Source organism: Triturus cristatus, chromosome 10, assembly GCF_964204655.1.
Source record: "Triturus cristatus chromosome 10, aTriCri1.1, whole genome shotgun sequence".
NCBI classification, from domain to species: domain Eukaryota; kingdom Metazoa; phylum Chordata; class Amphibia; order Caudata; family Salamandridae; genus Triturus; species Triturus cristatus.
In genome coordinates this window covers 1,194,759,512-1,194,784,601 of record NC_140593.1, presented here as the reverse complement: position 1 = coordinate 1,194,784,601, position 25,090 = coordinate 1,194,759,512, and the positions used below count along the sequence as shown (strand labels likewise).

Genomic DNA, 25,090 nt, shown 5'->3' with positions numbered 1-25,090 from the left:
TTATACCCTTTTTTGCAAGCCACATCACCAATCATAGCATTCCATGAGCCCATCATGGTAATTTATACACCCATGTTAGCTATAGAAATACCTCTTCATGTAAGTCCATATACCCCCCATGATTGCATTCTGTGCACCCATCTCAGCAGACCACCCCCTCATCTTTCCAATCCATGCAACCAGTTATTACATTTACCCACACGTCTTCTCAAAGTAGTCTGTGAATGTTGAAGTTTCTCAGCATGCCTTTGTAACTCTCAAACATGCCACTTCACATATTGTAAATGATGTTTCATGCACTGCCATGTGATATTCCTTAAATCACAATACAGAAAACACCTAAATTGAGGTGTTCTGTCCATAGGCTTTTCTTTTCTGTACTCACTTATTTGATGTTTCCTTGCACCCTCATTTAGCGTTGCAAACACACTGCAGTTGGACGCGGGGGTTGTGATTCCAACTAGCTTAAGGGTGGGGCGAAAGAATCAATTTTCAAAAGCAATGTCTCTATTCAGCTGACTGGACTGCATCTTTTGCACAGGGGGCGTCTGCATCGCTCAGTCCATCAAGATCCCTCGTGAGCCTCGGCCTGGTGAATTTGATAAGGTGATCAAGCGGCTGCTGGAGACATCCAATGCTCGAGGGATCATCATATTCGCCAATGAAGATGATATCAAGTAGGTGGCGACAAGAGGTTAAGGGTGCACGGGGTCAAGTTCTTCGAAGATGTTTCAGCCAGGGTTCTAAATGGATGGACCTACTCGTATCCAAGATTTCCCTCCCAATCCACACCGCGATATCCTAGTCCACATCTAGCCCTTTGACGCCCCAATTGTTCCCAATTGTCCTCTAGGTGTCCACCCCTCTTCGTTTACACTCACTCCCACTAGCCACACTTATTCCTCACAATCTCTGGCCACTTTTGCTATTTCTTTACCACACTTACTCATTCAGGTCCACTATTTGTATCAGGATTTTATTTTCACCAGAGGGATAGCGTGGAAGAGACGTCTCACACCCAGTTCCCCGCTGGATGTAGTTCCTGAGGAGGTGCAGGGAGATAGGTGGAAGATCAAAGGGAAAAGGAGGAAAGAAGGTTTGGAGAAAATAGATCCCGAGCTTACAAATAGATAGAGCTGTGTGCTTGTTTATAGGAACTGTACACCATGAAGATTGGAAATAGAATAAATGTTCTTTCTAACACGAACAAATAATGTCTGAAATAAATCAGTTAAAAGTCAATATTGTCAAGCTTCAAGTAAAATATGATTTGACAATTGAAGGCCCCAATGTGAAATAATGTTGGAAAATGGTTAGATAACATTAAAACTCCTTCCCCAATATATGATCTCATGGACAAATCACAAGTCTATCTGTAGTGTAATGCCCACCTTGAAAGACATGCATTTTAAGGCTATGATTGTGGGTGAGGGAGCATTAACTCCAGGTGGAATCCCCCAAACACAATTACAGGTGCCTCCGGGATGGATATTTTGGGTCTGTAAAATCTGAATACAATAATCCTGACCTCAGAGGCATCGGGCCTCACTTCACCCTGCGGGCAGTGCTACCTCCAGACAGATCGGATCCTGCCCTGAATCTCTGCGTTCCCACCCAAGATCCTGCCCTCTACACTTTCCACCTGCTCAAAAGGCAGAAAATACCAGCAGTTTGGGTGCCCCCTAGTACCTGAACTCCACAGAGTGAACATTCCATCAGGAAGTGCCCCATGGATTCTGACCACCTCCTTCCTGCCTGAGAGAAAATACGACTGACCACAGAGTAAACATTCCACTAGGAAGTGTCCTTGGATTGTGGTACCACCTGAGATCAGACCACCCCTTGCCACAGAGTAGACATTCCACTAGGAAGTGTCCTTGGATTGTGGTACCACCTGAGATCAGACCACCCCTTGCCACAGAGTAGACATTCCACTAGGAAGTGCCCTTGGATTGTGGTACCCCCTGAGATTAGACCCCCCCCCCTTGCCACAGAGCGGTCAATCCACTAAGATGTGTCCCTTAGATTGTGGGACCCCCCCCCCCCCCTCGGAGAGGAGTCCCTTGGCACGGAGTGCACATTGCACTAGAAAGTATCCCAAAGATTGTGACAGGCCCTGAGACAGCACACCCACTGCCACAGAGAGCCACCAGAAAGTGCCTCGAGGATTCTGGTGCCCTTTCCATGCTGTCCCCTTCCATACTATCCCCAGGGAGCGAGTAGGGAGCGATTCTTTTGATTATCCATGAAAAGAAATACAGAGCTTTAATTTACAAAGAGATGCACAATTTGATATACTGAACATGAAACTGGGAGTTCAGACCCAATGCCCATTCTATTCTTGGCATCTCTAAGAACTGTTCAGGGCAAGGCCTGACTAGGAGTTCCTGTTGCTCACAGACTCTGATCCAAACCTTTTCCCTTTTTTTTGTCTTTGTGAAGGCGTGTCCTGGAAGCGGCCCAGAGAGCCAATATGACGGGGCACTTTCTTTGGGTGGGCTCGGACAGCTGGGGCTCCAAGATCTCGCCCATCCTGAGGCTGGAGGAGGTGGCAGAGGGGTCGGTCACTATCCTGCCCAAGCGGGCGTCCATCGATGGTGAGTCGGGTGTGAGGGGTGAAAGTAGCCTGCCTGGGTCATGGGAAGTGAGGGGTGGTGAGGGGGTGAGAGTAGCCTAGAAATGAGGGGTGGTGATCGGTGAAGGTAGCCTGTGTCATGGAAAGTGAGGGGTGGTGAGGGATGAAGGTGGGGGTGATGGGTTAGAATAACTTGGGTTTTGAAAGGTGAAGGTGGGGACAGAAGTTGATGGGTGAGGGTAGCCTTGGTCATAGAAAGTGAAGGGTGGGTAGGTGAGGATAGCCCGGGTGGTGATTTGTGAGGGTAGCCTGGGTCATGGGAGGGGAGGGAGGTGTGTGGTGGTGAGGGTATCCTTTTGAGGTTATTTGATAGGCTTTGGAGAGCCTTGGTTAGGAAGGTGAAGGTGGTGAGGGGTGAAGGCAGCTGGGTCATGGGCGGTGAGAGTCATGAGAGAGGTTGGAGCCTTGGTGAAGGCTGAGGATTGTCTGACTCTGGGAGGCGAGGGATGCTGAGCCTGGGTGTGAGGGTGAATAGTTTGGCTCTAAGGATGTGAGAGGGGGTGAGTGTGGATGAGGGTGATGAGGACTGGGTGAGGGGCAAGGATAACCTGGATCATGAGAGGTGAGGGAGGTGAAGGGTGAGGATAACCTGGGAGATGAGGGAGAAGAGAGAAAAGGATGTTTTGAGTCAGGAGATGCGAAGGTGGAGACAAAGGGGAAGGATATCCTGGGCATGATGGGTGAGGTGGTGAGGGAGTTTAAGGAGTGAGGATAGCTTAGGCACGTGAGGTGAGGAAGGTGAGGGAGTTAGGAGGGTGAGGATAGGCTGCATCATGGGAGGTGAGGGTGGTGAGGGGGCTTTCTGGGGTGAGGTGAGGGAGAAGAGAGGAAAGGATGGGCTGGTCCAAGAATGGTGAAGGTGGTGGCAGAGGATGAGGTCTGGGTGAAGGATGAGGATAGCCTGGATCGTGGGAGGTGAGGAAAGAATGGTGAGGGTGGCCTGATCATAGGAAGTGAGGGAGGTGAGGTAGAAGAGAGGAAAGGATGGGCTGGACCAAGAAAGGTGAAGGTGGTGGCAGAGGATGAGGTCTGGGTAAAGGGTGAGGATAGCCTGTGACATGAGAGGTGAGGAAAGAAGGGTGAGGAAACCCTGATCATAGGAAGTGAGAGAAGTGAGGGAGAAGAGAGGAAAGGGTGGACTGGTCCAAGAAAGGTGAAGGTGGTGGCAGAGGATGAGGTCTGGGTGAAGGATGAGGATAGCCTGGACATGGGAGGTGAGGAAAGAAGGGTGAGGAAACCCTGATCATAGGACGTGAGAGAAGTGAGGGAGAAGAGAGAAAAGGATGGGCTGGTCCAAGAAAGGTGAAGGTGGTGGCAGAGGATGAGGTCTGGGTGAAGGATGAGGATAGCCTGGATCATGGGAGGTGAGGAAAGAATGGTGAGGGTGGCCTGATCATAGGAAGTGAGGGAGGTGAGGGAGAAGAGAGGAAAGGATGGGCTGGACCAAGAAAGGTGAAGGTGGTGGCAGAGGATGAGGTCTGGGTGAAGGGTGAGGATAGCCTGGGACATGGGAGGTGAGGAAAGAAGGGTGAGGAAGCCCTGATCATAGAAGTGAGGGAGGTGAGGGAGAAGAGAGGAAAGGATGGGCTGGTCCAAGAAAGGTGAAGGTGGTGGCAGAGGATGAGGTCTGGGTGAAAGATGAGGATAGCCTGGATCATGGGAGGTGAGGAAAGAATGGTGAGGGTGGCCTGATCATAGGAAGTGAGGGAGGTGAGGGAGAAGAGAGGAAAGGATGGGCTGGACCAAGAAAGGTGAAGGTGGTGGCAGATGATGAGTTCTGGGTGAAGGGTGAGGATAGCCTGGGACATGGGAGGTGAGGAAAGAAGGGTGAGGAAGCCCTGATCATAGGAAGTGAGGGAGGTGAGGGAGAAGAGAGGAAAGGATGGGCTGGTCCAAGAAAGGTGAAGGTGGTGGCAGAGGATGAGGTCTGGGTGAAGGATGAGGATAGCCTGGATCATGGGAGGTGAGGAAAGAATGGTGAGGGTGGCCTGATCATAGGAAGTGAGGGAGGTGAGGGAGAAGAGAGGAAAGGATGGGCTGGACCAAGAAAGGTGAAGGTGGTGGCAGATGATGAGTTCTGGGTGAAGGGTGAGGATAGCCTGGGACATGGGAGGTGAGGAAAGAAGGGCGAGGAAGCCCTGATCATAGGAAGTGAGGGAGGTGAGGGAGAAGAGAGGAAAGGATGGGCTGGTCCAAGAAAGGTGAAGGTGGTGGCAGAGGATGAGGTCTTGGTGAAGGATGAGCATAGCCTGGATATTTGAGGTGAGGAAAGTGAGGGAGGTCACAAGGGTGAGGCTAGGCCGGCTCATGGAAGGTGAGGGTGGTGATGGGGTCATGGGGGGAGAATAGCCGTGACCATGGGAGATTAGGGGGGCATACAAATAAACTTAGCCTGGGTCATGGGAGGTGAAGGAAAAGAGAGGAAAGGATCGTCTGGGTCAGGAGAGGTGAAGATGGTGACAGAGGATGAGGTCTGGGTGAGGGAAGAGCCTGGGTCATAGGAGGTGAGGGGGTGAAGGATACTGACAGAGGTGAGGCAGAGCGAGGACAGCCTGAGAACAGAGAACTGAGGGTTCATGTGTCCCTTTGGTGCGCAATTTGGGTTTTTTGGACAAACCATTTTAACAGAAAAAAAGATTATTCCCCGTTGTGAGGCAACATTCAAGTCAATGGGGCCATTGGGCATGGCCTAAGATGAAACTGCGCTCCCAAGCGTGAGACTCACTCACAGTGAGGGTGACGGAGGGGCTCACCCTGATGTCCACCCTGCAGCAGCGCAGTGGACATCCAGCTGAACGCGTGGTCTCAGGTCTGCTCCAGAAGTGACATAGGCCATACCTGAGGGAGGTCGTAGTGTGCCCTCCACTCAGTAGACGTCCTTCCTAACCCAACCCCGAATATGTGTCCCCCTTGGGCTGTGTAAGTAACCTTGCGTATCCTGACCACGCATGCACCATATATACTGTAAAGGGCTCCATTGGCATCCACGGGCAGATCCATGCTGGACACCACCACCAATACATCCAACACCATCCAGACAAAACAAGTGAGGTCTCAGGGGTCAGGGCAGTGGGTCACTACTAGATGACCCTCCCACCCCCACCCTAGACGTGCAGCAGGGCAAAGAGGTATGCCACAGTCAACACCTGCGCCTGGCCTGGCTTGCAGAGGGAAACCACATCCCTCAGGAGACAGAAAGCCATCCCTTGGAGAAGACAGCCACTCCAGTCCTCGCCCATAGGACACCAGATGTCTCAGTAGACCACAACCCCAGCCTTCGCTGTAGGAGTACAGCACATCACTCTAGCCTCCATCTGTAAGAAGGTACCACATCCCTCACACAGAGACCGCCCAAGGATTCTCAAACACAGAGACCCCCCAAGGATCTTCAAACACAGAGACCCCCCAAGGATTCTCAAACACAGAGACCCCCCAAGGATTCTCAAACACAGGGACCCCCCAAGGATTCTCAAACACAGAGACCGCCCAAAGATTCTCAAACACAGAGACCCCCCAAGGATTCTCAAACACAGAGACCCCCCAAGGATTCTCAAACACAGAGACCCCCCAAGGATTCTCAAACACAGAGACCCCCCAAGAATTCTCAAAGGTGTCTGATGCAAGGAGAAGGATTCTCACCCCCCCTCTCCTTCCCCACCCCAGGGTTCGATCAGTACTTCATGAGCCGCTCCTTGGAGAACAACCGCAGGAACATTTACTTCGCAGAGTTCTGGGAAGACGACTTCCAGTGTAAGCTCACTCGGCTTGGGGCCAAACCGGACGGGTCAGTACGGAAGTGTACAGGTAAGGCTGCAGTATTTAAGGATTGTTTAGGAAATCAGTGTTTTTCCTGTAGTAACTAGAGGTGTGCAAAGTTGTGAAATCCATTGACTCACAGCATCGTTAATCTTTGTAGGTGTAGCCTTTGCCACAAACCTTTGATTTTACAAAAATTATATCTCAATATATTTCTAGCACCTATAAGCCAGACCTCATCTTCTGTTGCCCCTTCTTGTTGTGTAACTCATATTTTACTTCTGCCCACTTTAGTATACAGCATGGGACGGTGGGTCAGCCCACTTCAGCCATTGGCTAACTCCACTATGAGTGACAGCATTCTTCCCTTTCTCAGGGAGCACACACACACACAATGTAGCTCCCGTCAGTCCCAATAAATGGTAATGTGCCCTTTTTGAGACCCAAAAAATATTTGTGCTTTTTTCGTGAACTTTAAATAAACACGGAGGGGCAGCTTCATCAGGACTTTATTACATCTGGAAACAGTTGGTGTCACTTGACAGTGGCCCATGCTCAGTTGCTGAGCCGTATTCAGAAGCTGGGAATCTCTGGTGTGGCGTGTCAGTGGATTTCCTTCTTCCTGAAGGATCGGACATTAAAGGTTCAGCTGGGTGGCTGTGTGTCCAGTGAAGGAGCTCTGTCCTGTGGAGTCCCTCAAGGTTCTGCGCTGTCCCTACTGCTTTTTAACATCTATCTCCAGCCACTGGTGGCGGCATTAGCACAACTGGACTGCCGAGTGTTTCATTATGCAGACGACACTCAACTGATCCTTCGGATCGATAACTCTATGCAAGCACAGTCTAGCGTACAGAACATCCTTAGGTTTACAATGAACTGGATGACTGCTAACTTGCTTAAAGTGAACCCGGATAAGACCGAGGTTCTAGCAATTGTTGCAGCGCGGAGGACAAGATTGACATATTCTCCTTATGTCACAGATTCTTATCCACAACAGCTTATTCATACACTCATTCATTGGTGGGGCCCATAACACCAACACACTCGTCATTCAATCAAACTCCCTCGAATCTGTACACAGGAGAAAAGCGCTGGACATGTGGGTACCTTATTACCTATCAGGATTCATTTTCTTTACGTTATATACACATTATACATATACATCTTCAGAATCCCGACTTTAACATCAAGGCACTCCACTATTTGGTCGATGGACCAACTAGTTGGACTGGTTGATGGTGAATTGGAAGCAGCTAAGACACAATTAAAGCCCAGGAAGCATTTGATATTTTCTGTAATTAATTTAAGAACCACAAACTCATTTCTTATTAATTCAAATTTTGTTTATCTTACCATTAATTAAACTCCTAAATTGTCACTTATTCTCTAGAGCTCGCTATTTGATCAGTAAATTTATCAAAGGAATTATGAACATTCAGAAATTACTTTTAGACATAACATTTTAGAAAAATACTTTGAATCTTTACCAATTTAGAGATGAAGGAAAGTTCAAATCAAACAGGGAGTTATCAGCATTCTCGAAAGAAGGCTCCCTCGAACGGACAGTCCAGTCATCACCAAAGGATCAAACCGGCATGAAAAATACAGGATACAGCGCAGAAAGTTCAGGATTTCAGCAAAGTCCGAACATCAATCCGCAGCATGGACCAATTCCACACTCACACTGATAGCATAGATTTTAGGAAACACAAAGAAATAACCCAAAGATATATGCAGCCACAACCGAAACCCAACGAATTGACCAACGAACGAACGCTGCGGCAACCAACCCTTCCAACTCCTCCGGCTCTGACTACCTCTAGTGATTGATGAGAGGGTTGTATATCCTTTGGTTGCATTACTTCATTTTAGATATAGAAACATTAGGGCAGACCAAATGTTCTGATTGGACAGTTTGGGGTTATCAGTAGTTTGCTGACATTTTCCCAGTGTAAACTAGTTCTCCATAATGAGTTTTCACAAAGTTCTCAAATTGACATATTCTTTTCAGTTCCCAGGCAGGGGAACAGTAACCATATTTCTTCCCAAGGTAAAAGGGGTCCCACGGATAAGTCTTCTCTTTGTCTCTTCCTTGATTCTCATTTGGTCATCCCTTGGCTGGCGGTCAAGTCCTGACTTTCGTCCTTGGCAGGGAACACGATGTCAGGAGTTCAAGCTACCGTGTGATTTTAAGAGCCATCTGGACATGCGCAGAGGTCATCACGTGTACATGGTGGCATCAGCTCCAGAGAACGCCATCTTGGGTACTGTGGCCTAGTAGGCCCGAATGCCAACTTAAGCAAACATAGACATAACAGTAATTAAAATATAGAAATGAAAGTTCTGATGTTCAAACTCATACTAATCCCAATATATATTAGTATTTTCCTAGCTGTAGCAGCAATTAAAGCAATGATACCTACCACTTAATGATTTTTAAGCACAGACAATCACAAAGCAACATAAATCAGGCAATTTACTATTTCACTACAATCTAAGGTTAGTTTGCGTACCATAGTTAATTAATTAATTGTTCTGCCATGCAATCAGCATTTTAGTCCCAGGTGTACTTTGTGATTATCAAGGTGCAAAGGTTGATTAGTAAATTTCCACTGCAAACATGTTATTTAAATACATTTTAGAATGATTACGTAATTAATTTCATGCAAATTAGAGGAGGTATACAAAATTTGTTTTACCTGCTCCATCACAATCAACACAGGAGGCAATCCGTGGACAAATCTCTTCTGGCCACAAGAGTTAGGCACCACACCTATACCTGTGCTCGTCGTGAAGAGTCTAGGCATTAAGTTGGACAGTAAGCTGACATTGACAAGCCAGGTGACTACAGTGGTAGGGAATTGTGTGGGCCTTTTGAGGCAACTTCGGAAATTGGTACCCCTCTTATCATTTTCAACTATGTGAACTGTGGTGACGACTCTGATTGTGTTGCAATTGGACTACGGCAAGGCGCTATATATTGGGCTTGCGGACAAGCTGTTAGGGAAGCATCAAGTTGTAATGAACGACGCAGCAAGATTGATTTTTAAGCTCCCAAGACAATCACACGCTACACCACTACTGCAACAACTGCATTAGCTCTCAATCAAGCAGAGGACTAGATTTAAGGGCCTATGTATTGCACATAAAGCCCTGTATGGGACGGCACCAGAATATATCAAGGACCGCCTAAGGATATACGTGCCAGGACGTTGCCTCAGATTGTCCGAGGCAAGCCTGTTGTCCTGTCCACGGTTTGACAAAGTCACCATGGGTGGACGAGCTTTCTCAGTATTGATTCCCCAGTTGTGGAACAAGCTGCCAGAGAGTATGCGCGAGGAAGCCACTCTCCTTCCATTTAGGTAAAAACTAAAGACTTTTTTGTTCACAGAGGCTTTTGGATAAGATAAGCTTTGACCGAGTAGGCATTGTGATAGGTAATTGCTGGTGTTGTTTTGTAACTTTCTCACAAGCGCTAAGAGACCATTGGTGATTATGCGCTATACAAAGGACACTTAACATAATATAATACCCCATCCCCAGCTTCTCCCTGCTGCATGCCCTGCCCATTGCATTGTTCCCTACACATTACGCACCCTGGACCCGCTACGCCAAAGTCCATGATGATGGGACTCCTTTACCCCTGCACATCAACCCCAGATCACCAGCCAAAGCCATGGACCAGCCCCTGCTCATGCCCATGCCCCCTCCTCATCATACCTCTTAGTCCTCTGTCTGTTTTTAGTCTCTAACAGTTCTGCTGTTCATGGGCACAACCTTCTGCAGTTAGTAAACAGCGCAGTTTGTGCCAATGGGTTAGCCATCCAAGCTCGCCCATTGGTCCATGCCTCTAGGAAGTGCCTGCATTTGGATGCTTTCCTTGAAACTTGCAGCAGAGGCATAGAAATCACCCCAAAATATTTGAGGAGAGGGTGATTTATTATTTTAACGCCAGTCCTCAAATATTTGGGAAAATAATTTGTTTTTGGCCTTGGGGTACTGGTAGCAAATAGGCAGAGTAAGAAGCTTGTTTAGTGTGCACACATGGTGTGCCTTCACCAGAGACTGATGAGCATGGACAGACGGGAAGCTTAAACTGATGGAACGCTGGGCACAAATGGGAAACTTCGACTGAGGGAAGTTGGACAAATTAGCGCCCTTCACTATCTACTTGTTTTTTATATACTCTCTGGCTGATTTTAGGTGTAAAATCAACCTCAACCCTCAACCCACCACACTACATAGGAAGTCACCCTAAGAGACTAAGAATGGGATATACATAGATATTTGTCGTTGTACGGGCCCCCTGAGTGCGGCCCACAAAGACCATACTGCACTGCTCATGAACGATCTGCGGTTCTCAACTAACTGCTTAGTAAAAATAATTTTTTTAAAACAGGTCAGTATTGCTACTTTTCTGGTGGGCCGGTAGTTCTGTCAGTTTCTTACCGTACAGCATACTCTTTATGTAAGGCAATACATTTTCCATACTATGACGCCATATTTATATCATAATACCGTGCATTTGGTACATTGTGTTTCTGGATCCCTTGAGACCGCAACATAGGAGCTGCTTGTCCATTAGGGTGTTGGGCCTCTGCTCCACACCCAACTTGCAGCCCAAAATAAATATTTTCGGTCTGTCAAGCTGTTCAAAAAGCATTGGCATAGCCAATAGGTCTCGCCTTTGGGACCTTATAAGTGTTTAGCCATGCAACAGTTGCATAACTAAATACTTATAAGGTCCCAAAAGCGAGACCTATTGGTTATGCCAAGCGGCCGTGCGGCCGCAAAAGTGAAAGTGATCGCAATCAAACATCAAAGCGGCAGTGCGGCCGCGAAAGTGAGGCGCGCGTGCCCGCGCACATGCACTGTAGCTCTAGGCTGGCCTGGTAGCACTTTTTGGAGCCCTCTCAATAAGTCTCGCCAGACCAGCGCATGCGCTGGGTCAGGCGAGACCTAAAAAGGGAGGTTCCTTAACATTCTAGTGAGTGGCTGGCCTGACTCTCACTCTGAGAGAAGGTCAGGCAGTTTCAGGCAGCTTCAGGCAGCCCAAATGCAAGCATGCAAGCGAACCACTCCAGGAACGACACCATGCCACAGGGCCCGCCTTTGAAAAGTCCCATGGTGCCATCAAAATGGAGCTGAGATGTCATCGACGCCTGAACACCGATGTATTGTCACTCCAGGGCTTTTCCATTTCTAGCCCATTCTGAGGTGGCACGTGTGGACGACCATCTAAAGAAGACTCCACCCTTTCCCATTAATTGTAGGGTAGACGCCCCTATGTCTGCGTGAAATGACCCTACAGCCCAGCCCTAGAACTACTCCACGACAGTCCTCATTGTGCTTGCACGGTTCTCCATCTGTGGGGTGAGTTATGGTACTGCCAAATTCGGTGGCACAGCATGGGCACAGAGTAGTCCAAACGTACCAGGACGTCCAGCTGCCAGCCAACCCTGCCATAGGTAGAGGTGTTTTTTTTCAAATTACAAATATGTGACATTGCTTTGAAAAACTGCGTAAGTTGAGGTAACTAGAAATCGAGAAGATGCTAAGAGCCTGATCATGAGTTTGGTGGTGTGGTAGCGGGCGGCACGCCACCGCCCTGCTCCCACACCGACAAACTCCACCGCCGCCTGCCTGATTACAAGTTGTAATCCAGCTAACGGTCCTGCGGCAGCTGGCCCCTGGGTGCTGCCTTTCAAAGACTTATAGGAGAACCTTAAAAAGGCAGCATTGTGGGACCGCCACAGCGCGTTCCAGTACTGTGCAGGAACTGGGGGTGCAGAAAGACTGGGGGGCACACCATGTGCCCCCCTGCATGCACTGAGGCACCAAGGGCCTTGTAGGGTTCCCTTAGTTTCCTCACCGCCACCCTTTTCATGGCAGACTCACCACCATGAAAAAGGTGGCGGTGAGGAAACTCAATATGCTAGGCGGTGCAGCAGCTGCACCCCCAGCATATTGTGTACACAGACCGCTGTAAGACCGCCAGGGATCGCGGATCCCTTGCGGTAGCAGCAGTCCTATGGTGGTCTACCGTCAAAGTCATAATACAGCGATCGGACTGTCGGTGCTACAACTGCGTGTTTGGTGGTCTGATCTTGCCTCTTTACTGTCTCTCTCATATGACCAGGCCACTCTCTCCCCTTCTCTCTTCTATGTTTCCCCTTTGCTTTCCTGTCCATCTTCACTCTCTCCCCTTCTCTCTTCTATGTTTCCCCTTTGCTTTCCTGTCCATCTTCACTCTCTCCCCTTCTCTCTTCTATGTTTCCCCTTTGCTTTCCTGTCCATCTTCACTCTCTCCCCTTCTCTCTTCTATGTTTCCCCTTTGCTTTCCTGTCCATCGTCACTCTTTCCCCTTCTTTCGTGCTCTGAGTCTGGGGGTTTCTAGTTGCCACCTTCCAGCCCCACCTGGCTTTGCCATTCAAAGACCACCTACCTCGTTCACTGAGAAGGACACCACCCGGAGTCATATACATTTTGGGGGGCTCAAGTCAGCGAAGCACCGAGGCCCTTGTAAATAATGTGAGAAGAGAAGCTTTGAATACCCTCAAACTGCAGACCATCGCTCAGCAAGACTGCAGCTGACACTTTGGGGCAAGGGAGCAGTTCAGACAGGTAATACCTGGCTAAGTCGCGGACATTTCAGGCGAGCAATTACAACCAGATACTGTCAGATGCAGGTGCAAAGATGCCTCGGAGTCCCGCTACAAAACTAAAACGAGGAATAAAAACATGACCATTTAAAGACAGTAGCACCCTTTGAAGTCAGCCCCAAGCGTCAGGCCCATGGTGTCAGTGTTATTGTCTGAGGCTGGTTTCTCTGCAGGCCTCTTAGAACATGTGCACCTCAGTGTCTGACTGACTGCGCGTACTCAGTGACTGAGTACTGGGAGCAGCCCAGGTCTCAGGATACCCGAAGCTGCTGTGCAATCCAGGTTTCTGCCTGCTTTTCTTGTGCTGCCATGTTTGTGCATAGCATTATGTCTAATACCACAGTTAAGAGACTCCCAGACTCTAATACCACAGTTAAGAGACTCCCAGACTCTAATACCACAGTTAAGAGACTCCCAGACTCTGATACCACAGTTAAGAGACTCCTAGACTCTGATACCACAGTTAAGAGACTCCCAGACTCTGATACCACAGTTAAGAGACTCCCAGACTCTGATACCACAGTTAAGAGACTCCCAGACTCTGATACCACAGTTAAGAGACTCCCAGACTCTGATACCACAGTTAAGAGACTCCCAGACTCTGATACCACAGTTAAGAGACTCCCAGACTCTAATACCACAGTTAAGAGACTCCCAGACTCTGATACCACAGTTAAGAGACTCCCAGACTCTGATACCACAGTTAAGAGACTCCTAGACTCTGATACCACAGTTAAGAGACTCCCAGACTCTGATACCACAGTTAAGAGACTCCCAGACTCTGATACCACAGTTAAGAGACTCCCAGACTCTGATACCACAGTTAAGAGACTCCCAGACTCTGATACCACAGTTAAGAGACTCCCAGACTCTGATACCACAGTTAAGAGACTCCCAGACTCTGATACCACAGTTAAGAGACTCCCAGACTCTGATACCACAGTTAAGAGTTTCCCAGACTCTGATACCACAGTTAAGAGACTCCCAGACTCTGATACCACAGTTAAGAGACTCCCAGACTCTGATACCACAGTTAAGAGACTCCCAGACTCTGATACCACAGTTAAGAGACTCCCAGACTCTGATACCACAGTTAAGAGACTCCCAGACTCTGATACCACAGTTAAGAGACTCCCAGACTCTGATACCACAGTTAAGAGACTCCCAGACTCTGATACCACAGTTAAGAGACTCCCAGACTCTGATACCACAGTTAAGAGACTCCCAGACTCTGATACCACAGTTAAGAGACTCCCAGACTCTGATACCACAGTTAAGAGACTCCCAGACTCTGATACCACAGTTAAGAGACTCCCAGACTCTGATACCACAGTTAAGAGACTCCCAGACTCTAATACCACAGTTAAGAGACTCCCAGACTCTGATACCACAGTTAAGAGACTCCCAGACTCTGATACCACAGTTAAGAGGCTCCTAGACTCTGATACCACAGTTAAGAGACTCCCAGACTCTGATACCACAGTTAAGAGACTCCCAGACTCTGATACCACAGTTAAGAGACTCCCAGACTCTGATACCACAGTTAAGAGACTCCCAGACTCTGATACCACAGTTAAGAGACTCCCAGACTCTGATACCACAGTTAAGAGACTCCCAGACTCTGATACCACAGTTAAGAGTTTCCCAGACTCTGATACCACAGTTAAGAGACTCCCAGACTCTGATACCACAGTTAAGAGACTCCCAGACTCTGATACCACAGTTAAGAGACTCCCAGACTCTGATACCACAGTTAAGAGACTCCCAGACTCTGATACCACAGTTAAGAGACTCCCAGACTCAGATACCACAGTTAAGAGACTCCCAGACTCTGATACCACAGTTAAGAGACTCCCAGACTCTGATACCACAGTTAAGAGACTCCCAGACTCTGATACCACAGTTAAGAGACTCCCAGACTCTGATACCACAGTTAAGAGACTCCCAGACTCTGATACCACAGTTAAGAGACTCCCAGACTCTGATACCACAGTTAAGAGACTCCCAGACTCTGATACCACAGATAAGAGTTTCCCAGACTCTGATACCACAGTTAAGAGACTCCCAGACTCTGATACCACAGTTAAGAGACTCCCAGACTCTGATACCACAGTTAAGAGACTCCCAGACTCTGATACCACAGTTAAGAGACTCCCAGACTCTGATACCACAGTTAAGAGACTCCCAGACTCTGATACCACAGTTAAGAGACTCCCAGACTCTGATACCACAGTTAAGAGACTCCCAGACTCTGATACCACAGATAAGAGTTTCCCAGACTCTGATACCACAGTTAAGAGACTCCCAGACTCTGATACCACAGATAAGAGGTTCCCAGACTCTGATACCACAGTTAAGAGACTCCCAGACTCTGATACCACAGATAAGAGTTTCCCATACTCTGATACCACAGTTAAGAGACTCCCAGACTCTGGGAGGAAGCAGTGAGTGCAAGAAAAAACAAGCATTTACAATGCAATGGTCTCGGCATTATTAAAATTAGAGCTATTGGCATTGCTCATGACATTATTTTTATTTATGGTTTTGTTTTTAAAACATTTAAAGAAACGGCATTGTTATTTACAATGTCAATAGCTTAATCTCTCTCAAATGCGAGACCTATTGCATTTGCACCCACACACAGAGCCACACACACACAAAGCCACCCACACACACAGAGCCACCCACACAGAGCCACCTACCCAGAGCTATTCACATAGAGAACCCACACACAAATAGAGCCACCCACACAGAGGCACCTACACACACACACATTTAAATATACATAGTTTATTTGCCCCACACTCACTTTTCTCCTACCAAGATCACCTGTATATATCGAAGTGCATCTAATGCTAGCCAACGATGCCAGGTGGCACAAGCAGACTTATGGTAAGGCAATGCATCAAGCAACTGTGGTCTGAAATACTGGAACCAATAACCAAAGTGTTCCATAAGTGTATAGAACTTAGTGCTCTTGGGTACATGACTAGGATTTAAGCCCAGATCCAAGACCACTAAAAAAATATATACCAAGAGGAATGTAGCAATGCAATGGAAGGCCAATAGTGCACCGAGCACCAAAATGTGGCTGCATGATGTTCATACATTGTCGAGAGCTCTACCGATGACACTTCTGAAACACCCATGACAAGAAAGCAATAAGAATTTGCAATGCAATAGGTCTTGCATTTGCTAGAGTTTGAGCTATTTGCATTGTAAATGACAATGCCTTTTATTTCTTGGTTTTAAAAACCTTACAAGCGCTTACGAGAAGCAAGGCTGGGAGTAAAAGAGGCCTCCACAACTGAAGTTTATTTTCAAACGACGACCAACTTGGCACTCAATGTACACAAAGTTCTCCCGGGAAGCAGCCATGGGTGGAATACAGGGGGTGTGTTAAGGGATGGGTTTTTTTTTCGTAGTTTTATATAGCGTGAACTTGACCTGAAGGTATCCGGTATCGGAGTGCTTTACATGAGCACCAGTTGCATTACACAAGGACACATTCATTTTTTGTAGGCACAGGGAGATTAAGTGATTTGCCCAGAATCACAGGACGTTGAGTGTCATTGCGGAGACTCGAACCCGGTTCCCCAGATTAGAGATCGACCGCCCAAGCAATTAGGCTACAGAAACAATTGGAAAGGCTCATGTTATCAACAGTCATTGATAGACACCAAAACTACCTGTTTTCTTTATTTATTCACCCAGTCTGTGGAATGTTATCTCCCAGCATCTAAAATGCAATAAGACAGAAGACTGCAGTGAGTTTTACTGCAATCACAACCAAATGAGAATAGCAGGCAAAAAAAATCTATATAATTGCAAATAAGGTTGGTGTTTATAGTTTGCAAACCAAGCAATGCAACCAACTTCTCAAAGGAAAAGGTAGGGGTCAGAGACCATCTCAACAACTTTTCTTACACAATTTAAAATAGCCAGACAAGAGCCCACAATGTAAAATGAGAGGAGATGGGATGCCGACATCCTTAGGTGTAATAAATACTTTTGCTGGGGTTTGCACTAATATAGGCAAACTGCTGTTGAGGTGAATGGAGTTCCAATGATTCGATGAAATTTGAAGTTAAAACACACAACTATTCAGAAAGAGTTCATCGTAATTATTATTTTTCCTCTGGGTTTCTAAAAAAACAAGCAATGGCAAATCGAGAAACTTCCAGTGAGCCATGTTTAAATATTACTGTCTCTAATGTATAACGGTGAAAGGTCTAAAATAGAATTGATCCCTCAATTATAACAACACCCTATGTATACTCGGTACTTTCTCTTAATGACAAATCACCTAAACGGTCGAAAATAGCAAAGGAGTAGTTTTAGGCCACCAATCACCGATTTTGAAAAAAGGAAGCATTTTCATACATTCAGCAAGCAAAGAGTTTCCAAATCTGTTGCCGGATTAACCTTCTGCTACAGTTTGTAAAGAGTTTTAACACACAAAGTTGCTAAACACTGTCAAAAGTTTTGAGATTCGGGCACCAGATACCTGCTCCGCCTCGTGCTGAACACAGAGGCAACATCTGTCCAGAAACAGCTACCAAAAGGAAACCGTTTGACACGGGCGTCTGGCCGAAGCATCATGCATGCCTAGGGCCCTCCCGCACGATGCTTCAACTGGATCAGGAAATGTGGATAGGGAAGTGTGGACTAAAGAAGAAGGAATAAATATAACACACACACACGCACACACGATAGCCAGTACAACATGTGCATAATTATTATGCAGAAAGGGGGGGGGATTCTAGTATAACTAAAAAGCGCAAGGCAATCAAAACGTAATCAATTCACTTATGCACACTGTTTACCAACATCTACCCGTCAATCATTATTACCGCTGCACTGAAAAAGTGCAACAAGCGTGCCCAATTACTCAGACCTGTGACGCAACACGCAGTGCAAGTTCAATAAAGGTACTTACAGGTGAGAACATCCATATTGCTGAAATTCATTACTGCCAACACGTTGCAATATCCGGTGGAACAGGGACATTGCCGATATTATGGCCATGTGCAAGGCTAGTTCATAATCTGCAGCCCCGTACTCGGCACAGGAGAAGCGTGGAGATCTTCATCATAGCAGGCAGACACGAGGAAGTGTCATAGGCAGGAAGGTTTGGAGATCGGGGCCCAGCGGCACTGAGAGCAGAACCGAGAGCACAGCAGTCGGCCTGGGGGAGCAATAAAAATAAAAGCGTCCAGGAAGCGCTCCTCGTCCGCCGGATCGCATCAACTTCCTACTAGCTGCGATCACGGAAGTGCTGTCGGGAATGAGGAATGCCTCCACAGAAAGACACGCAGCAGAGGGCGGAGAATGGGGAACAACCTTACATGTAAAAAATTAGAGGCTTTGGCGGCCACAGATAATGAGGAATAATTCACTCGTAACCCTGTGCCACAGCTCCAGATATACAGAGGAGGGCGGCCGTTGGAAACATCACAGCTCGAAGACTGACGGCATAATAAAACGGATGCGGCAGAAGCGCGCTCTGCAGAACGTCCGTAGGGAAACATGGCGGGGAGGAAAGTGAGATTGTGAAACGCAGCGTCATGTTCGGATTCGGGGGCGTGTTTTTCTTTCTCTCCTCTTCCCATTGGCTGGAATGTTTACATTCCAGAGGAGAGAAAGAAAGTAAAAAACACGCCCCCGAATCCGAAAAAGACGGGGCTTAAATGGACAGACGCCCCTCTCCTCCAATGGCTGGCCTCCGTTTAGGAAGCCAGCCAATGGAGAAGAGGGGCAGGTTCAAGCCCCGTACTAGAAAACAATAAATCTCGCGAGCGAGACTGCGCAAGCGCAGCCATCGCTAGCCGAGACCTAAAAAATGACAAAAGTTTGCGTTCAACGGTGTAGTCTCAACTTGCAAACTGGGGCAAGAACTACTTGAATGAGCAGGCTGCATCATCTAAGGCTGAACACCGCAGGTTCAGCACCGGCCAGGGCATCCTTTGTGCTGGTCTCAGTACTGTGGGGAGGCAGGGTACAGAGGACGGAGCACAGCTGGAGGCAGGTGGGACCTCTGGATGAGGGGATTCAGCAGCCTTTGTTTGGATATGTTGAGGGCAGGGCCACTGGAAATATGCAATTGTGCTGCCGCAGCAATTTTTGCATGGTTATAGATTGGCCGCATTTGCCACATAATCCATCATCTGCTGATTAATTACAGATTTTAACCCAACATTTTTTGTTTCAAACTCAAACACTTCCAAAGTTACTAAAAACGCAGCGACGCGTGTTAGAGTGTGGTGGAAGGCCTTTTTCAAAACTTGACTGCTCAGCTTTCTGTTGTTTATTGCTATATTTGGAGGTGAAACTGGTAATATGAGATGCAGCCAATGCCCAGAAAGTGTTACCTAGTTTAAAAATGATGAAAAAATGAAGATATACCGTTACAAAATGTGGCGCATCATTTGCCTTTTCTTTCTGCATAATTTACTCGACCCTGCCGCATAATTTGGCCCTCTTCTGCCACATAATTCCAGTGGCCCTGCTTAAGTGCAGAGGCGTGGTGGTGCAGGTGTGGTAAGAGATTATCTGTTATAAGAGTACATTATGTATGTCCTGTGCAAATGTTCAAGGAGCAATGAACATATTAAATAAAATGTTCGGTAGGCCATCCCACACCTAGTCAGGTGTCATGCTTCATCCTTGGGCTTACTCTTTCGCCAAGAATGATTATAATAGCGAATGGGCTTCTTATCTGGTAGGAGGTACTTAGGAGTTTTTTTATGACTGAAAAGGGGAAGCAAATGGTGTAGTTGAAACATCTCTAAGGTATCACTATACCCCTTTACCAATGGTTTACCAAGTAGACAGTTAAAATGTTGCATATAGGTTGTCTATGAGAGGTGATACTCCAGCATTTTAGTGATCAACATGTTTCTGCCTGGTGAGCCCATATAGAATCCATGGCATTCATCAGGACCTGGATCCCTCCCTCTATGCAGTTAATGCCCATACATTCACTCAGCATTCAGTAAACTCAGACAATATACATGCTGCATTTGTGCAGGTTAAATGTGGAACCCTTATTACAGGGTGATATTACCACATGGAGGTCACGCTGGAGATCTCATGGTAGTCACACATTCATCAAAGGGCGATCCCTGCATTGGCACCTACTTGTAAGGCGCGTTGTACCTCAGACACATCATGTCTGTGACATTTTACCTTCTCTGCTTTGCTCTCTGGTACCCACAGGCCCTGAGGGGTCATCTCCAGTCTAGAAAGCTTCCAAAAACCACCATTACTAACCTAAATGTTGTCTGTGTCAAGCATCTTTTTTTAGGAGATATAGGGATAACGGAACATCCATATTCCCATATATTTCATCACAATTATCCTTGATTGCTTTACAAATGTGGAATTAGTAATTGTCATCAGAATGCTACCCCTCTACCCAAGCTCCGCCCCGGGACTGAGGCCTACGGTATCTAGCACTGTGAAAGAGTCAACATGATGGAATGGTGGTTTACTAAATATAAACTCTGTCTTTTAACCAGAACATGTATTTTAGGGTTTTAATCTTTTTGTATGTACCTAGCATACCACTGTAAAAGAGTCACGCCTGTGACAAATTGGTTTATAATACATGGAATGGAAATAGTTTAATTCGATTTTTTTTTTCTTGTCGGAGTCTTGCTTAAGGGCGTGTGTGAAACTGCAAACATTGTGAGGTGTTTTAAACAGCTGCTAGCTTTGCACAGTTCACCAAAGTTTGTGATTTGTAGGCATATTTGCAAGTAAAAATTCCACTAAAGTATGCTTTTCTGTCCTCTACCCACAAACACCTTTTTGCATGAATTTTCCCCCAAAGACTCGCTTCCATTAGGTGCATGTAGATAATAACACACACTGTCGCCATGTACAGTTTTCTCATCAATAATTTCACTGCAAATATTGCATTGATATTATCAATGATGTCATAGAAGAAATCATGACTGATGTAATATGTGGGGTAATTAGCAGTGCATGGCGAGGACGTGAGTTATAATTACCTTAGGGCACGAGGAGTTGTGTGGGTGCTTGTCTGAGTGTGTAAGTGGGAGCATGAGTGTGTGAGTAAGTGTGTGAGTGGAATTGTGGGTCTGTGAGCGTTTGTGTGAGTAGTTTCGTAGTTCTGTGAGTGAGTGTGTGAGTGGTTGTGTGGGTGTGTAAATGGTTGTTTAGGTGTGTGAGTGGCTTTTTGAGTGGCTGTGTGGATCTGTGAGTGGGTGTGTATGTGGTTTTTTGGGCCTGTGAGTGAGTGTGTGAGTGGTTGTGTGGGTGCGTAATGGTTGTTTAGGTGTGTGAGTGGCTTTTTGAGTGGCTGTGTGGATCTGTGAGTGGATGTGTATATGGTTTTGTGGGCCCGTGAGTGGGTGTGTGAGTGGTTGTGTGGGCATGTAAGTGGGTGTGTTAGTGAGTGTGTGAGTAGGTGAGTGGGTCTGTGAGTGGATGTACATGTTTTTTTTTCAATTGGGGTCTTAATCAGCAGATCCACCTGAATCTGCCCGAATCAATGAGGATCTGGGTGGATCCGGGTATAACCGTGGATTCTCCTGCTCTAAAAAAATGTTTTTGAACAATTTCTTGCCCATGAAGGGTCCCTCACATACCCCTCCATCAGTCCTATGGGGTCAGAGCACCTCTTCCCTGCACCTTCCTTTACTTTTACATTTTATTTTCACCCCTGGGAACCGTGTTGCGATGCACAAAATGGTGGCTGCAACTTTCCTCTCAGTTTGCGGCCAGCCAATCACGGCATTGCTGTTGGTGTATCAACAGCAGATCCGCACCTCTAGATATACACAGCAGCGGTGCGTCCATTAGGGCGTTGGGGCGTAGCCCCCCCCGCCTGCAGCTCCCTCGGCGTCTTTGAACTTAAGTAAACTGCATCAGTTTACTTAAGTTCAAAGATGCCAAGGGAAATCCGACAATCGTGTCAGTCAGCATGACGTGGGCCCGCCCAACCCCTTCAGAGTCCGAAGGGGTTGGGCGGTCCAGCGTCATGTTGACTGACATGATTGTCAGACGGACCAGGGGCAACAGGCAGCAGCTGCAGCACAAGTGCGCATGAGTGGGGAAGGTGAGCGAATTTTCGCACCGTACCCAGTCATGCGCACTTGTGGCTGCACAGGCTGGCGCATGCCCATTACGAGAGCGAGGGTTGAGCAAAGGCTCAAACCTCGGTCTCCTAATGGGCAGGCGGGCGAGTAGTAACCGTGCCGTAAGCCTTGGGATTGGCTGAGAGGGGCTGTAGGCGTCATTGCGCCAACGGACCTGAGGCGGCGGCCCCCCCCCTCGCGAGCCGCGACTGAAGACGGGGAATTGCTGTGATGGACAGCTGCAGCTTCGCGGCGCGAATACCGTTTCAGGCATCTTGGCGGCAGACCCGGTCAGGTAAATTTAAGCTTCTTTGTACTTTATTTTCAAACCCCTGCGGCACCCCACCCCTGCGCGAGACCCCCCCCCCCCCCCCCTTTTGAAAAGGCTTAGCTGAGTCACCTGAGTTCCTCAAGTAAGTAAAAGTATGTTTAAGCAGTGACTTTGTCGTCGGTGACCGTGAATTGGACAATAAATACACAGGAATATATTGTATATACGTCACAAGCTGGAGTTCGAATTCCTCACCTTGCTGCTTTTGACTAATAGAATTTATCTCCGTCCTGTGGTGGCATTTTTAAATTAAAATACTGATCTTCGTGTTCTGCTTTGCAGTGCATGGTGGTGGGGAATGGCGATCGATCCTCGTGCTCCGTTGTACTGTGCCTGCCTGGTTCATGGGTTGCCAGTGCCACTAGGGCGGCTGACCCTTGTTTGAGTGGGTCTTCAGAACCCGTGCTCTCGTCACCCCCAAGAATGTTATTCTGAGCAATGTACATAAATGATACGGAAATAGTTTATTTCCGTGGGACCAATTTGCTTTTATTTGAATCTGGTTGCGAACAGATTGTTGCAGCGGAGCACATTCAGCCGAAATGGGCTCCGTGCCTGCTGCACAAAGCTGTTGGCACCTGGATTCAAATGAAACCCAAGTGGTCGCACGGAGAGAAACTATTTCCGTAACATTCAAGTATAATGTTTCAAGTTTCCATGCAGTTCAGTTCAGTTTACCTCATACTTTTACTCTTGGCACAGGGAATGCAGGGTGACCCATTTTATTAATATAGCTACGATTATTCAAAGTTTTGATTGTATTTTATGTATAAACATGGCACTTTAAAAAATCGATTATAATATCTTTTCGGACCTGAACAGGTTACTTGTTGACCAATTAGATTGCACATGTGATGGTTTTGCTTAAGGAATCGATAGATGATGAAGAGGAAAACAAACTGCAGTACCAAACATTAAAACGTGGCTATTAGTACACTTTACGTTCTCTTCGGAAGATAGTTATCAGGCTTCACCTATCTGACATTAAAATGGGTTTTGTGAGCTGGTGTAAAAAATTGGTTCCCAATTGTTTAACTTCTAATTACTTGGCATTATTCTGGCCACTTTGCACTCAATTTTATTCCAAGCAAGCACCAAGCATCAGTAGATTTCATTTTTAAAGGTATATCAACAAATAAAGAAATATGTAAGGTACTCATCATTCTTATCTCAAAGTCAGTTATGAAGAATATGCAGCTCCCTACATCATTATCACATGTAATCTCTTTATTGATGCTATAACTGCACTTTCGCAATTGCTTTATTAGTCTTCTTGCTTTCTCAAAGATGCTTGAAAATGCACCATTTGCACACTATTTTTTCTATTTTTTCTCGGGGGGGGGGTGTAGGGGGGGACTTCCCTTATGACTGTCGGGCTCACTGTGCTCGCTCACCACTGGCCATTCATCACAAACTTTTACGCCCCACGACTTTCAAATGTCACCAGCCGCCATTGGATATACATTAATCTTTTTACTTTAATACCTCCAAATCTAGTGAACAAATTACAAAAGTACTTATTCTGGGCACAGATCTAGCTTTCTGGCAAATTTGGTGTCATTCTGTTCACCGGTTCGGGCTGTAGTCATGTCTAAAATCCCTATGGGAAATTGCATGGGAAAAATGCGTTTGGGCCCCCCACTTTGCCTCAGCCCCCGCTTTTCGGATCACCCTGAAACTTTGCAGACAGCAGCTGAAGTGACTGGCATGCCAGTTCTGAAAATGTTGTGAAGATTGGTCAAAAGGCACCAATGTTATTAGCAAAACAAAAAATGCTTTTTATATAGAAACTAGGTCCTAATTAGAACTACCTACTGGTGACCATTTATATATCTATATCTATATATATCTATATCTATATATATATATATATATATATATATATATATATATATATATATATATATATATATATATATATATATATATTATCTACTGGCGGTCGCCAGTAGATAGTTATAGTTAGGACCGTGTTTCCATAGGAAATCCGCAACATTCTATTTTGAATAACTTTGGCGCCGATTGACGAATCCTCGCGAAATTTTCAAAATAGGTGGGGCGCTCCGCTCCGCTCCTTCCCTGAAAGTCTCGGGGGGATTCGTCAAGCGGGGGCTGAGAAAAAGGGGGGTCCCAAAACGCGTTTTCCCCATGCATTTTTCCATAGGACCTTTAGTCCAAGCTGCAGCCCGAACGGCTGAACAGAATTACTTGAAATTTGGCAGAGAGGTAGTCCTCAGGTCAGGGATGTGCCTTTTGCAGGTCTGGTGTAAATCTGTTCAGTATTTCCTGAGAAAATAGCATTTAAATCAATATATATATCTATGGACGCGCTCCGAGCGCGTACCGTAAGCTTACCGTACGCGAACGCCGCCGTGCACGAGCGCGATTCTGATTGGTTGTTAGATCTCAGTAAACATTCGAATCGGTCGAAACCAGGAAGTGTCGGCCGCCATTTTGTCTCTCGCAGTCTCAGGGGGTGAAAAACAAAGGTGGATAACGTGAAAAGGGGGCAGGCTGGACAGTTCCTGACCCCCTAGCCTTTGTCAGGGGGTCCCAGAAGGACCCCAAATGGCAAAAATGAATTTTAATTTTTTTTCAAAAA

General features: G+C 46.7%; 1 protein-coding gene across 2 annotated transcripts in view; it reads left to right on the top strand.

Annotated features, from left to right (window-relative positions):
* The window catches only part of LOC146797023 (metabotropic glutamate receptor 6-like), a 367,831-nt gene that overhangs the window by 177,680 nt on the left and 165,061 nt on the right, over positions 1-25,090 (top strand). For both annotated transcript variants that reach the window (XM_085629614.1, XM_085629615.1), the window contains exons 4-6: positions 542-677; positions 2,443-2,597; positions 6,299-6,439. In XM_085629614.1, the coding sequence (XP_085485740.1) occupies positions 542-677; positions 2,443-2,597; positions 6,299-6,439 (432 nt within the window). The remainder of the gene's footprint in view (positions 1-541; positions 678-2,442; positions 2,598-6,298; positions 6,440-25,090) is intronic.